Source organism: Sus scrofa, chromosome 13 (genome assembly GCF_054392235.1).
Source record: "Sus scrofa isolate SSC_HxYL_T2T_F1_AM1 chromosome 13, Sscrofa_HxYL_maternal_Yorkshire_Landrace_v2.0, whole genome shotgun sequence".
Lineage (NCBI taxonomy): Eukaryota > Metazoa > Chordata > Mammalia > Artiodactyla > Suidae > Sus > Sus scrofa.
In genome coordinates, this window is record NC_139395.1 from 88,570,832 (window position 1) to 88,584,642 (window position 13,811).

The following is a 13,811-nucleotide window of genomic DNA, read 5'->3' on the forward strand; positions in this document are numbered from 1 at the left end:
AATTTCCTAGAATTTGATAGTGGTGATGACTGTAGAACATTGTGAATATTACTTAAAACCAGTAAATTTGTACATTTTAAAATAATTAAAATTTTGGAGTTCCCGGTGGCTCAGCAGGTCAAGGATCCAGCATTGTTGCTAGGGTCACTGCTGTGGCACAGGTTTGTTCCCTGGTATGGGAAATTCTGCATGCCACAGGCTAAGCCAAAAAAAAAAAAAAAAAAAAAAGTTAAAATTTTGAATTTTATATAACATGAATTTTACCTAAACAAGCAAACAAACAAACTAAACCCCACCAAACTAAAAGCATCTCCTTTGAGTAAGACTCTACCATTGATGGTTTTAACAAAGACCAAAACAAACAAACGAACAAAAACACCTAAGCAGAGTCCTACCATGGAAAGACCACTACCAACACTGTGTGCTATGAACACAGTGGCTAAATTTAACCACTCCAAACATCAGGCCTCCATATAGTCTGGAATCCATTGATGGTATCAATATGATAAGAATCATCAATGAGCCAAAGGTCATAACTATTATTTAGGACTTGGTCAAGACATTAGGTACTAAAATAAACGTTGTTCATTTATAACCGAAGAGGTGGCACTTTTGATTTGTCCAATCTTAATTACAAAGATGGAATCTTTGCATTTTAGTGTGCAGTTAGGAACACTCTTTCTTTAACTCATTCCCACCAGTACCTCAATTCTAATAATCTTTCAATCTTAGGACCTATCATCCACAGATTACACTACCTTTTCATGGCCTTCAGCTCCCCCTTCCCCTCATCATGTCCTTCCTTAACTAACTTAAATTTAATGGCAATTACACAACCACTCCCTTGAATACGTCTTTAATACCCTTGGCTTCTCTTACTTCATGTTATCTGATTGGCTTCCTGGATCCTGGTTAAATGCAACTCTTTGCCTGTGCTCATGAAATTGAATGTAGCTGGACCAAGAAACACACGGCCATAATTATTGTTTTAGGCTAGGTCAGCTAGCCCACACTGAGATAAAGCAGAAGATCCTGAGATAAAGATTTGTGTGTAAGTATTTAAGGAAACACTTAAGAAACACTAACGCTAAGGAACTGGGAGAATAAAGTCAGGGAAGGAGAATGCCAGGCAAGAGTACGATCTGATTCAGAGTCCCTTAGAGGGTAGCTTCAGCTTGACCTCGTGGTAAGAAAACTCTACAATGTACATCTGAGAGTTGTCTTATCTTCAAAGCAAAAATGATGGGGGGTTTCATAGTCTTGAATTCATAAATCACTGGTTAAGGACCATCTTGGGCACTACAACATTCAAGGCAAAAAGGGCTCCAGTAGGCCAAGAACAGTCTAAAAAAAGAGCAGAAGCCACCAAGCCAGGGTGTGCATGGAAACAGTAAAAAGAATTCCAAGAGAATCCAAGAAAAGTATCAATAATTTCTATTAAAATAACCACTCTTGCTTCAAATTCATGACTATGAACCTCGAAGTAAACCCTACCAGCAACCATAATATTTCCATAGCCTGTTCATTCTCCCATGCTCTTGGATGGCTATTTCACAATGCCTCCTCCCTCTTCAAACCTCCAACACTTTTTCCACCATCTTCATTCTCAGCTAATTACCTAGCTTCCAGTTTCATAGAGAAAACAGGAACAATCAGTTAAGAACTTCCAGAAGCTCACACTATCATACCTACTGCATAGAAGCACCTGTACCCAAATACTCCCGGCAGAGTCTGTAGAAGAATGTTTACATTTCTATCTAAGGCAGTCCATTCTCTTGTGAATCAGATTCCATCCAACTCTTATCTACTCAAGGACTTTGATCTCACCTTTCACCTGGATAATGTTTTCTCTCGGTTCTGGATCACTGCCATCACAATACAAACATGCTTTTTTTAAAAAAAAAAAAAAAAAAGATGTTTCTTGACCCCCACTTCCCCTCTGCACAGAATATTTACTTTCCCCTTTGTAGAAAACCTCGAGTTGTTTATACTACCTTCCCCAGTTCCTCTTCTCCTATTTTCTCTTGAACCCATTTCAATCAAGCTTTCATTCCTATCTTTCCACTGAAATCACTTTTTCAAGGTCACCACTACCACTATGGTATCAGACCATAATTCTAGTCTCCTGGCACTTGCCTCTTTCAATCAAACACAATAGGCAGAAAGGTTTTGTTTTTCAAAAAAATCACTTCCCTCCTCTGTCCTCAAATCCCTAATCTCTTGCCACCTCAACTCAAAGGCCAAAGCCCTTATGATAGGCAATAGCATTCCTGTTTCCCTGGCTTACACAACTCCAGGCACAGTGGCTAGAATTCTTTCCACACACTGAACACACCTGGCCTTCAAAACCCTGGAAAGCTGATCCCTCTGTCTGGATTGCTCTTTCCCCAGATAGTGACATGGCTCACATCCCCATCTCTCTTTGCTGAATGCCACCTTCTCACCGAGGCTTTTCTGTTCCCTCCTCCCACACACTTCCTATTTTCCTTTGTTTCTCTCCATAATATACATCTCCTTCTCCAACACTGTAATATTTAGGAAAATAATTTTATTTATTATCTGTCTTCTCCAAATAGAATGGAAGTTCCAAGAAGGCAAGATTTTTTTTTTTTTAATATTCTCCTGGTTGGAGCAGTGCCAGGCATATATTATGCACGTAGCTGGAAATCATAGGTTTTGTTGTATCGAATTATATACTGTTTCCATTAATGTTTCATTCTACATATTTTAATTTCTAATGTGATTTAATTTTAGTAAATTCTAAATTGTGCATAGATAAAATATTTACAAAATTTGTAAAGCATAAAGAATAATAACTCAACAAATACCAGTGTTCTCACTACCCAGTTTAAGAAAGAAAAAAATATTACCATATCTCTGAAGCCCTTGGCACGTCCCTCCCTTCGCAATAACAAATGTCCTGATTTTTAAATTTATCATTCCCTTAAAGTTTAACTCCTTAAACAATATACTGCTTATTTGTACAGTTTTTGACTCTATGTTGTTGTGTATAGCTGCAGCTGAATCATTTTCATGGCTGTATGGTATTCTATTACATGAATACATTAAAATGTATTCAGCCATTCTACTATTGAACATCGTGTTTATATTCCTTACTTTTGCTATTAAAAACAGCACAATGAACATTTTTGCAGATTATCTTCTGATAACATAGTATAAGAATTCCTTGAGAGTATACAATTAGGAATAGAACTGCTATGTCATGGGCATGTACATCTTCCCATCTTCATCTTTACAAGATTGTGCCAAATTGCTTTCCAAGTTAGTTATACTAATCCATACCCTCCCCAGTAGTGAATGAGTTCATTATTTCATATCCTGCTTCATATTGTCAGATTAAAAAAAATCAATATGATGGTATGAAATGGCATCTTATTTTAATTTGCATTTCCCAATTATTACAGTGTAATGAGGTTGAGTATCTTCAAGTCTTTTGTCCATTTTTTCTGGTGGGCTATTGTAGTTCTTTACATACTCTGGATATTAATCTTACACCCATTATATATACTGCAAATATTTTCTTTTGTAATTTCATTTTAAAGCTTTTTTTTTTTTTCCTGAAAACTTATCGTATTCTTCATGGTTTATGCTTTTGTCTTTTTAAAGATTTTATTCTTTACTCCAAAGTCATAAAGATCTTCTCCTATATGTCTTCCAAATGTTTATAGTTTTGCCTTTATCATTCAAGACTGTAGTCCACCTGGAACTGTGTGAGGTTAGAGTAAAGAAAGGGTATAATTTCAATTTTTTCTTTTTTTCTTTTTGGCTGCACCCGAGACATATGGAAATTCCTGGGTCAGGGACTGAATCTGAGTGGTAGCTGCAACCTATGCCATAGCTGTAGCAATGCTGGATTCTCAACCCACTGCACAGGGCAGGGAGATCCAACTCCTGCCTCAGTAGTGACCCGAGCTGCTGAGACAACGACAGGTTAACTCACTGTGCCACAGCAGAAACTCCTAATTTCAATTTTTTCATGCAGATAATTAATACTTTTTTCGATTTTTTAAATATTTTTAAAATGTTATTTTATGATTATTTTTTCCCTTATAGTTGATTTACAGTGTCTGTCAATTTCTACTGTACAGCAAAGTGACCTAGTCATATATATATATATATATATATATATATATATATATATATATATATTCTTTTTCTCACATTATCCTCCATCAATGTTCCATCATGAGTGACTGGAAGTACTTCACTGTGCTATACAGCAGGATCTCATTGCTTATCCACTCCAAATGCATAGTTTGCATCTATTAACCCCAGACTCCTAGTCCATTCCACTCCCTCCCCAGCCCCCTTGGCAACCACAAGTATGTTCTCCAAGTCCATGAGTTTCTTTACTGTGGAAAGGTTCATTTGCATGCAGATAATTATTATCCCTGCATAGTTTGTTGAAAAATCCTTTCTCCCTCCAACCCCACTTGCACTGACTCTCAGTGCCGGCACTGTTACATATCAAAGTTCTATAATTATGTGGGCTTTTTTGTGAACACTCTCCTCTTTTTTATTTACCTGTTTGTCTCTTTGCTAATACGCCATCTTAACTGAAATTTCCCACTTTGTTCATCTTCAGGTGAGTTTTTGCTTATTCTTAGCCCTTTGCTCCTATATGTAAAAGTTAGAAGCAATTTTTTGAATTAGGGGAAAAAATTAAGACATTGCACTGAATCTATAGATTGGCGAGGAAAAGGGAAATATACAATTCTGAATTCTACTATTCATGAACATGGCATCGCTCAATTTATTTAGTTCTTTTTAAAGTCCTAATACAGTTTTATAGTTTCCTCTACAGAGGTCTTGCACATACTTTATTAGAATAATATTTGGGGAAATTTGTAATTCTGATGCTCTTATTATCTTTCTGAAATTTATATCTTTATATTTTTATTGCTAAAGTTCAGAAATGCAATTTATTTTGGTATACTGAACTTTGATAAACTCCATTATTTTCTGTGGATTATTGGGTCTTTTATCGTTATCAATTAATTTCTACACATATATTTATTAGCTGTCTTCTATTGATTTCTGAACTTTGGCATTTATATTCTGAAATTTTTTCAGAATGACACTTTAGAATTTTTGAAACTTCCTTTGTGGCCTAACATGTCTTCAGTTTTCAAAAACTTTTTCATATGCCTTGGAAATAAATGTGTATTTTCTGTGGGGATAGTTCAATGCATATATACTATTTAAGCTGCAACTAATTTCATTTATCAAGCTCAATTCTGCTTTAACATTCAGTATAGCACTGGGAACTATATCTAGCTATTTATGATGGAGCATAATGTGAGAAAAAAGAATGTATACATGTATGTGTGACTGGGTCACCTTGCTGTACAGTAGAAAATTGACACAACACTGTAAAACAGCTATAATGGAAAAAATAAAAATCATTATAAAAAAACATTAAATTTAATTCAGAATTAAGTAACTCTCAGTAAGATAATCCTCCAACAACTCTAATCATTACTATCTCCATTTTGCCAAAGAAGTTAAATAACTTGTCCAGATTCTCAGAGCAAATTTGAACTTTGATCTGTTAGTTTACAACACAAGCCTTCTAGGCTAGAAACTTAAGCCATTTTTTATTCCAATTTCTCTTTCGTCCTACAATATCTATTGTGACATGGTGCCTTTTAATTCTATACTCCAAACTTTCTCTTATCCATTTTCCTTCCCACTATTTTTAATTTACCTGAAACCAGTAGTCAAGGAATATAAATGCCAGTGATAAATGCCACTGGTATATGGTGCTCTTACAATGTTAAGTCTTTTCACATCATTTCATTATCAGGATTACTCAGAACAGGCAAGTATTTGTTACAGATTATGAAACAAGTTCTCAGAGAGTTCATGTAACACAGCATTTAAATTTCCCAGTCTGTAAGTGGCACATCTAATTTTTGGCAAGAGAGGACTGCTTCTATAGCTCTGCGTTTATCAAAATACTATTTTTAGAATTAAGTCTTTTAAAATTATTTTCTACTATACATCAGACTAGAAGCAAGTTCAAAGTGGAGAACAGTACTCTCAGGATGGTCGTCCAGTTCCATTCCCCTACTTCAGAAAGAATTAAAGCCCAAAATGGTGCTGCGATTTGCTAAATGGAAGATCTGGATTAGAATTCGGATGTCCCAACCAATATCATTAACTCACTCTGCAAGAATATGGCCAAAGTGAATGGAATGACATCTGCTTCTCAAAAAAAAAAAAAAAAAAAAAAAAAAAAAAAAAAAAAGTTATAGAAGAAAAGTTGAGGGAAAGCCTCTCTAAATCCTGCAGAACCTCCAACCTTAAAGTGCCTCACTGAATCCTCTAAGTACGTAATTGTTAACAAAGATTCCTTCTCATAATTGGAATCGTGAATGTTACTGTGCTTCTATTATTGCTCTTGAATTAGAAATACCCAGAATGTAATGCAGGAGACTGGTGAGGGCAGCTCCCGCCTGCAAACTGCGTCACTGAGGAAAAATAAACAAGATGGGGGAAACTGAGAACCTACCCAAAGCCAAAGGGAAAAAAGTATAAGGCACAGATTTTTTTCTGCTGGAAATGGCTGGCGTCGATACCTGTACTGGGCAACAGTCAGCTTGGCCTCAGGCTCAGCCCCAAAGTCAGGCAAGTGCTGGTATAGGTAGGCTTCCAGGGACCTGCAGTCCAACTTGTGCTGGGGCAGCACTTCCCCCATCTCGGGACCGTGGGAGGCATCGGCCTTCATGATCGCTGCTGCATCCAATGACCACAGACTCACAGAAACCGCAACTCTTCGGGGTTCGGGGACACTCCACAGCTCGGGACGCCCGGGAGGAGGGGGGCCTGCGGTTCCAGCCAATCACAACTTCCCTCCCGGAGCCGAGGCTAGGCGGACTGGCTAGGTTAAGGGTTCTAGTCGCGAAGCGCCAGGAGGGCCTTGGTGTGTGTTCAGATTAAAAATTTTCACCTAGCCTCAGAATTAGAGGACTCAATTCTAAATAAAGCAAAACCACACTAGTCACTCCAGCCAAATAAGAACTCCGAGGCCGCGTCCACCTCCGAATTTAAAGCACCAGCAAGCGGAAAACCTAAAAGGTTCGGCGCAGAAAAAGGTCCGTCAGGACCTCGAGCTCGGGAATAAAAGATTCTGAGGTTTCTCCTAGCTGCCCGGTTGGAAACGCAACGTCGCAGGATACTGGCTCTGGATGTTTATGACCCAGGCCCTGCTGCAGGTCGGTCTTTTAGGCCCGGGCGAAGAAGGAAGCTGAAAGTGACTGCGTTTTTATTTATTTTTATTTTTTGAGGGGGAACGATGACTGCAACACACAGGAAGCGGACCCCGTGCGAGGCCAGCGGGGCCGGTGGAGACGTGTAAGTTAGAGAGGTGAAGGGAGCCCTTTTCCGGGGTTGTGGGCTAGCAAGGCCGCCGCAAGGTACCTCCGCACATACCTCTTGCCCGCCCAGCAGCCAACAGTGTGGGGCGGCGGCGACGGCGACGGCCGGGGCTGGGAGGGCTGGCGGCCGGGGTCCCAGCCATGGCCGAGTCTGTGGAGCGGCTGCAGCAGCGGATCCAGGAACTGGAACGGGAACTGGCCCAGGAGAGAAGTCGCCAGGTCCTGGGGGACCGCGACGGAAAAGGCGGTCGGACCCGCATCGAGAAGATGAGCCCGGAGGTGGTGGACTCCAACCCCTACAGGTGACCTAAGTGGCGGGGCGGAGGGGGTGTGGGCGAGGTCACGGTCTCCAGGTGGTCAGGAGTGAGGTGCCCGCCGCTGCTCTCCAGCTCCCACATCCTCGTACCACCTCTCTTTTCTTGTTCTGAGGCCCCGTCCTCAAGCGGGCGAAGCCAGGTCTCTGTACTGGTGAAAAAAACGTTTTTTTCTCTTTTAAAACTACCCAGCTGAATCAGCCATATGGTGCTTCTCCTGTGTCTGCTGAGGACACGTATCAGCTTTCCTTCTGCCCCTGCCTCTATTAGTCTTACTTGCTCTGCCTAAAATTGATAGTAATAACTTTTAGAAGGTGACACCAAATGTAAAACCCAATGAGCACACGCTTCGAGCTTCATCGAGCCCTCTCAGTGTTTCTTAAATTAGGGGTGTAGGAGAGGGCTGGATTAGCTCTAAAACCGTTGGCCTTCACCTGTGTTGTCCGCTTCTCTCCTTTCTTCGTTTCCTAAGGTTTGTGAATTCAGCAGGCTGAATGTAGCTTAGTGGTTGAGGGTAAGGACTCTAGAGCCAAACTGATTGAATTCAAATCTTAGCACCTGAGTAACCTGAAGAGCGTTCTGAACCTATCTGCTTCAGTTTCTCACTTTTAGTATCTCTGTCCAGCTGTGAAGATTGAAAATGTAAGTATATGTAAAGTTCTAGAATAGTGTTTGTACATACTAAGCCCTGTACAAGACCTTATTGCTAGTGAATATGGTAACAGTTACTGAGCTTTCACTACCTGCTTAACACTTTGCATGCATTGTCACCTTTTTCTCCTTATCACAACCCTAGATGGTGGCTACTATATTTGACCCTCATTTTTTATAGGGGAGAAAGTTGAGGCTTAGCTGCTGTGACCTGCCTTAGACCATAGTGCTAACAGTGTAGCTAAAAAGGCCTGGACTGGCATCGTTTGTTTTACTCCAAAGTCCATGTGGAACTGTAAGTAGTGTGACTAAAAACTGAATAGTTTTAAAGTTGGTGAAACAGGAAAGATTATTGTTGCTCTTCCCCTTCAAAGAGCAGGAGGGTTTGGGTTTTAACAAAAAGTTTTATTACATAAATCCTCAGTTGAAGTCTTAGGGTGCATGTATTTTTTTTTTTTAACAACCTAAAATATACACCACTATTTAGGCACAAAGATGTTAATTACATTATTATTTGTAATGGAAAAACCTGACCAAAATTATAATTGTTCCGTAATTACAAAAGGGTTCATTTTAACCAAAATTAAATGAACTCATGCCAGATTCTTGCTCTTCTCTCATTAATCTTACTACTTTCTTAATTTTTTTTTTCTTTCAGTTTTGAGATATAATAGATAGGGTGCATGTATTTTACTTCACCCATGTGAAAGGTTAACCATTCAAAATTTTTAGGGATTGAATAAGCAGGAACTGACATCTTTAATCAGAATGAGTGGAAGCTATTTGACTTGGCATCCTTAAATATTGTTCTTTTTCATTTTATGGCCACACCCACAGCACATGGAAGTTCCTGGGCCAGGGATTGAACATGAGCCACAACACTGGATCCTTATTCCTTTAGGCCACAAGGGAACTCTCCTTAAACATTTTTTAATTTTACAAATGAAAATTTTGAAATACTGCCTCCAAGAAAAGCAAGGGAATGTGGATCATACCTTTAGCATCATCTTTCAGACATCTTTTTAGTATGAGACAATTCCTTGACATTGTAATAATCACAAACCAAACTTTCAGAACTCAAATCTAAACATTTAGTATTTCTATCTTGTTTGCATCATTTATTAAAACTGCTAACTAAGATATGACAGTTGTCACCCAAAGCTCTGCACTAGTACATAAAAATTTAATAAAAGTCAGCCTTGATTTTTAGAATTGTTTATTCAGCAAATAATTTATTTTTATTTTTAATTTTTTTGTCTTTTTTTAGGGCCACACTTGTGGCATATGGAGGTTCCCAGGCTAGGGGTTGAATCGGTGCTGTAGCTGCCGGCCTACACCACAGCCACAGCAAAGCCAGATCCGAGCTGCATCTGCAACCTACACTGTAGCTGACAGCAATGCCAGATCTCAACCCACTTACTGAGGACAGGGATTGAACCCGCAACCTCATGGTTCCTAGTCAGATTCGTTTCTGCTGTACCACGACGAGAACGCCTATTCGACAAGTGTTTAATGAGCACCTTTTTATCTCCAGCCCTCCTGGATTATATTATCATTTATTGAGTATTACTGATGCATAGACACTGGGAATACAAAGTAGACTCAGTCATCTCCCTCCAGAGGTTACCAGATGAGTATGAAATAGAAAGGTAAACATGAGATTGCAATATGAGTGGTAAGAGTTATGGTAGAAAAAGTACATGGTTATCAGAAAACTACAGGAGATGGATTTGTAGGTGTTCTACATCATTTTAATTACATTAAATGATACAACAGAAATGTAATAGACCCAGACCCCCAAAGACCTTTTGCTTTAATTTGGAAGAGTCAGTGATTGTGGAATAATCACAAGTAACTATAAAATTGTATGGTATGCAATATAACTTGAAGCACATGGACAAAATTGAAGAAGTGAGCAGAGGTTTTAAAATTAGAAAACCTGTAGTTCCCTAGTGGCCTAGTGATTAAGGATTTGGTGCTGATCCCTGGCCTGGGAATTTCTGTATGTTGCAGGCATGGCCAAAAAAATAAATAAAATTAGAAAACCTGGTTTTGAATATCGGGTCAAAAACCCAGCTTTGAATATTTGTTGCTATTTAGCTGATCTTGGGTGAGTTAATTAACCTGAATCTTTCCCCCCATTTGTAAAAGGATATTGCAGTACATTCTTCTCAACGTCATTATACAGATTAAAGAGAGCATCAAGACAAAGATGGCAGATTGATTGTAGGCATATATTATCACTGTCTGCCCAATCCCACTAAAATAATAGTAATTTTTAAAAAAGGAATAAACCCCTATTAAAAATAGAGGGTTTCTATTAATAATTGGGGTGTAGGTAGGTCTCTGTATTTAAAAGATTAGAGAAAACAGTTTTGTTTTGCTTTGCTTTGCTTTTTAGGGCTGCACCCACAGAGTATGGAAGGTCCCAGGCCAGGGGTCTAATTGGAGCTATAGCTGCCAGCCTATGCTAGAGCCACAGCAACAACAGATCTGAGCTGCATCGGCGACCTATACCACAGCTCATGGCAACACGGGATCCTTAACCCACTGAGCGAAGCAAGGGATCGAATCCACAACCTCATGCTTCCTAGTCAGATTTGTTTCCCCTGAGCCTTGATGGGAACTCCTGAAAACAGTTTTATTTATTTATTTTTATTTTTCGGCGGCACCCACAGCATATGAAAATTCTTGGGACAGGGATTGAATCTGAGTGGTAACTGAGACCTTTGCCACAGCTATGGCAATGCCAGATCCTTAACCGACTGTGCCACAGCAGAAACTCCTAAGATAGTTTTAGAAACTAGGAAAGGGATGGATGACCGATAACTGATTTAAAGGTTCCAGAGAGGTTGGCTCTAAAGCCTGCAACCCAAAGGCTCAAGAGTAGGCATAAGTCTTTCTAGAAGGGCCTAAGATAGGACTAAAAAAGATATGGCTGAAAGTCTGTTGAAGAAACAGCCCAGGTTCACTTCTTCTCTTTGAGTAGCAGGACAAATGCCTCTTCTCTACTAAGAGAGGACTAGAGATTTATTCATTGGAGAGGATTTCTGTTAATAAAATAAAACAGAGGATTGCTATTAATTGAAGCAAGTCTTTGCACCTGAAGAAGGGGGATTAATCAAATGTTTCATAATGAATGCTAGGACTCACAGCCTTGCTTTTCCATTTTTTTTTCTTTTTTGTTTTTAACCGCCTGACGATATATGGAGTTCCCTGGGCCAGGGATCAGATGTGAGCTGCAGTTGTTACCTGTGGCAGAGCTGTAGCAGTGTGGGATCCTTGACTCATTGTGCCAGGCCATGGATCGAACCTGCGTCCCAGCGCTCTCAAGACCTGCAGATCCTGTTATTCCACAGTGGGAACTCCTGCTTTTCCATTTAACACTCTAAAACTGATGGACATAAAGACCCTTCAGGCTGCAAATTGAAAGATTCTTCTCCAGGGACTCTGAGAGGCCCAAAAAGAAAGACTGAAAGACACAAACGTTGTGGATTTCTCAACTAAACAACTTTGCCAGATCACCCTACAGTGAAGCCCCAAACCAAACAAGCAATGCCCACATCTTTGCTTTTATTAGCTCTTAAATATGAGCAAAACAAAGGATGAGCAAAGCTCCTAATATGAAAGAAAATAAAAATAGTTACTTGGATAAACTATATATGGGGAAGACAACCTCAACCTTATCATTAGTATATTCAGAGAGGGAAAATAACTAAAATGAAAATATCAGTAGAAGAGTTGAAGTTGAAAGAAATCCAGAAAACAGCAGAAAACTAAAATGTGGAACATGGAAAAAGAAATTAAGGATAGAGGACTAGTCCAAGCAGTCCAATTTCCAAACAGTAGGAGTTTCAGAAGTCCAGGAAAAAACAAGCTAAACAAATAAGGAAGTCATCACATTCTTTAAGGAGATTTCCCAGAACTGAAAAAACATTTCCTAATAAAAAATAATAGTGCTTCTTTGGTATAATGCTTTACATAGTTTTCAGCACTTTCCCAGAAAAAAGATACAAAGGCCGTTATGCATTCCCAGATGATAAATCATATAGCAGTATGCCTGACTCCTTAATATTTCTTTGTTTCTTGAATGCCCATAATGTATTCAGAACAAAAACATAAGGATTATAGGGAGTTCAATAGAGTCAAATTATTAAAACAAAAAACATGTTTCCAATTTGAAAGGGTCCACCAAGTACTCAGCATAATTGGTGATAATAGATTGACTCTTGAGGCACATCATGAAATTTCAGAAGCTAGAAGACACCTTAGAAATTTTGAAGGAAACTTCTAGCATAAAATTTTATACCAAGTTAAACTATCAACTAAACGTGTGTGTTTATGTGTATATATTTGTGTGTGTGTGCACGTGTGTGTAGTTACAGCTTTCAGTGTTTTCAGCTTTCAGTGACCAAACTGTCATTTTTAAAATACACTTTTAAGAATTGAATTTTGATAAAACATTTTTAAGAATTTTGGTAAAAAACATTTTCAGACATACAGGTTCTCAAAATTTACCTTCCTGGTACCCTTTACAAAGCTGTTGGAGGATGTTCTTCCAACTAATGAGAATAAGTTAAATAATCTACAGCAGAGGCTTTCAAACTTTAGTGTGCTCAGAATTATTTGGGGAGCTTATTAAAACCCAGATTGTTAGGCCCCACATCCAAAGTTTGATTCATTTGGTGATTATAGGATGGGGACTCCAGAAATGGTATTTCTACAAAATTCCCAGGTGGTATTGTTACTGACCCATAGACCACACTTTAGAACCACTGAGCTGTAGGGTACAGGAAGCAGGGGATTGATGCAGGATGAAGAAATAAAGCAAATTTTTTTTTTTTTTTTTGTTTTTTTTGTCTTTTTGCCATTTCTTGGGCCACTCCTGCAGCATATGGAGGTTCCCAGGCTAGGGGTCCAATCGGAGCTGTAGCCACTAGCCTACGCCAGAGCCACAGCAACGCAGGATCCGAGCCGTGTCTGCAACCTACACCACAGCAACGCCGGATCGTCAATCCACTGAGCAAGGGCAGGGATTGAACCCGCAACCTCATGGTTCCTAGTCGGATTCGTTAACCACTGCGCCATGTTGGGAACTCCCAATAAAGCAAATTTGTAACATACTGATGAAGGGAGAATCCAGATGGGAGCTGTGTGTATAGTAAGTCTGCACATGGGGATGTGTCTGCATATTCTTTAAGAAGTTAAGGTCTTTGGAGTTCCCATGATGGATCAGTGGTAAACGAACCCGACTAATATCCATAAGGACAAGGAATTGATCCCTGGCCTCGCTCAGTGGGTTAGGGATCAGGCATTGCCTTGAGCTGCGGTGTATGTCGCAGATGTGGCTCGGATCCCGAGTTGCTGTGGCTGTGATGTGGGCCGGGTGGCTATAGCTCCGATCCGACCCCTAGCCTGGGCACTTACATATGCTGTGGGTGTGGCC

The 13,811-nt window shown here is 39.4% G+C and overlaps 2 protein-coding genes across 6 annotated transcripts in view; one reads left to right on the forward strand and one right to left on the reverse strand.

The window, feature by feature from the left end:
• The window catches only part of ACAD11 (acyl-CoA dehydrogenase family member 11), a 101,593-nt gene extending 94,506 nt beyond the window's left edge, over positions 1 to 7,087 (reverse strand). For 3 of the 5 annotated variants that reach the window (XR_014823921.1, XM_084989687.1, XM_001924765.6), the window contains exon 1: positions 6,603 to 7,087. Coding sequence is in view for 1 of the 5 variants with exons in the window: in XM_001924765.6 (XP_001924800.4) it covers positions 6,603 to 6,751 (149 nt within the window). In the remaining 4 variants the exon portion in view is untranslated. Of the gene's footprint in view, positions 1 to 6,535 lie in introns of all 5 variants that reach the window. The other 2 variants (XM_084989688.1, XM_084989686.1) reach the window with 1 other exon arrangement.
• Positions 7,088 to 7,347: 260 nt separating this feature from the next.
• UBA5 (ubiquitin like modifier activating enzyme 5) overlaps positions 7,348 to 13,811 on the forward strand; it is a 28,675-nt gene continuing 22,211 nt past the window's right edge. The window contains exon 1 of the mRNA XM_003132421.7: positions 7,348 to 7,702. Coding sequence (XP_003132469.5) covers positions 7,542 to 7,702 — 161 coding nt within the window. The 5' untranslated portion in view covers positions 7,348 to 7,541. The remainder of the gene's footprint in view (positions 7,703 to 13,811) is intronic.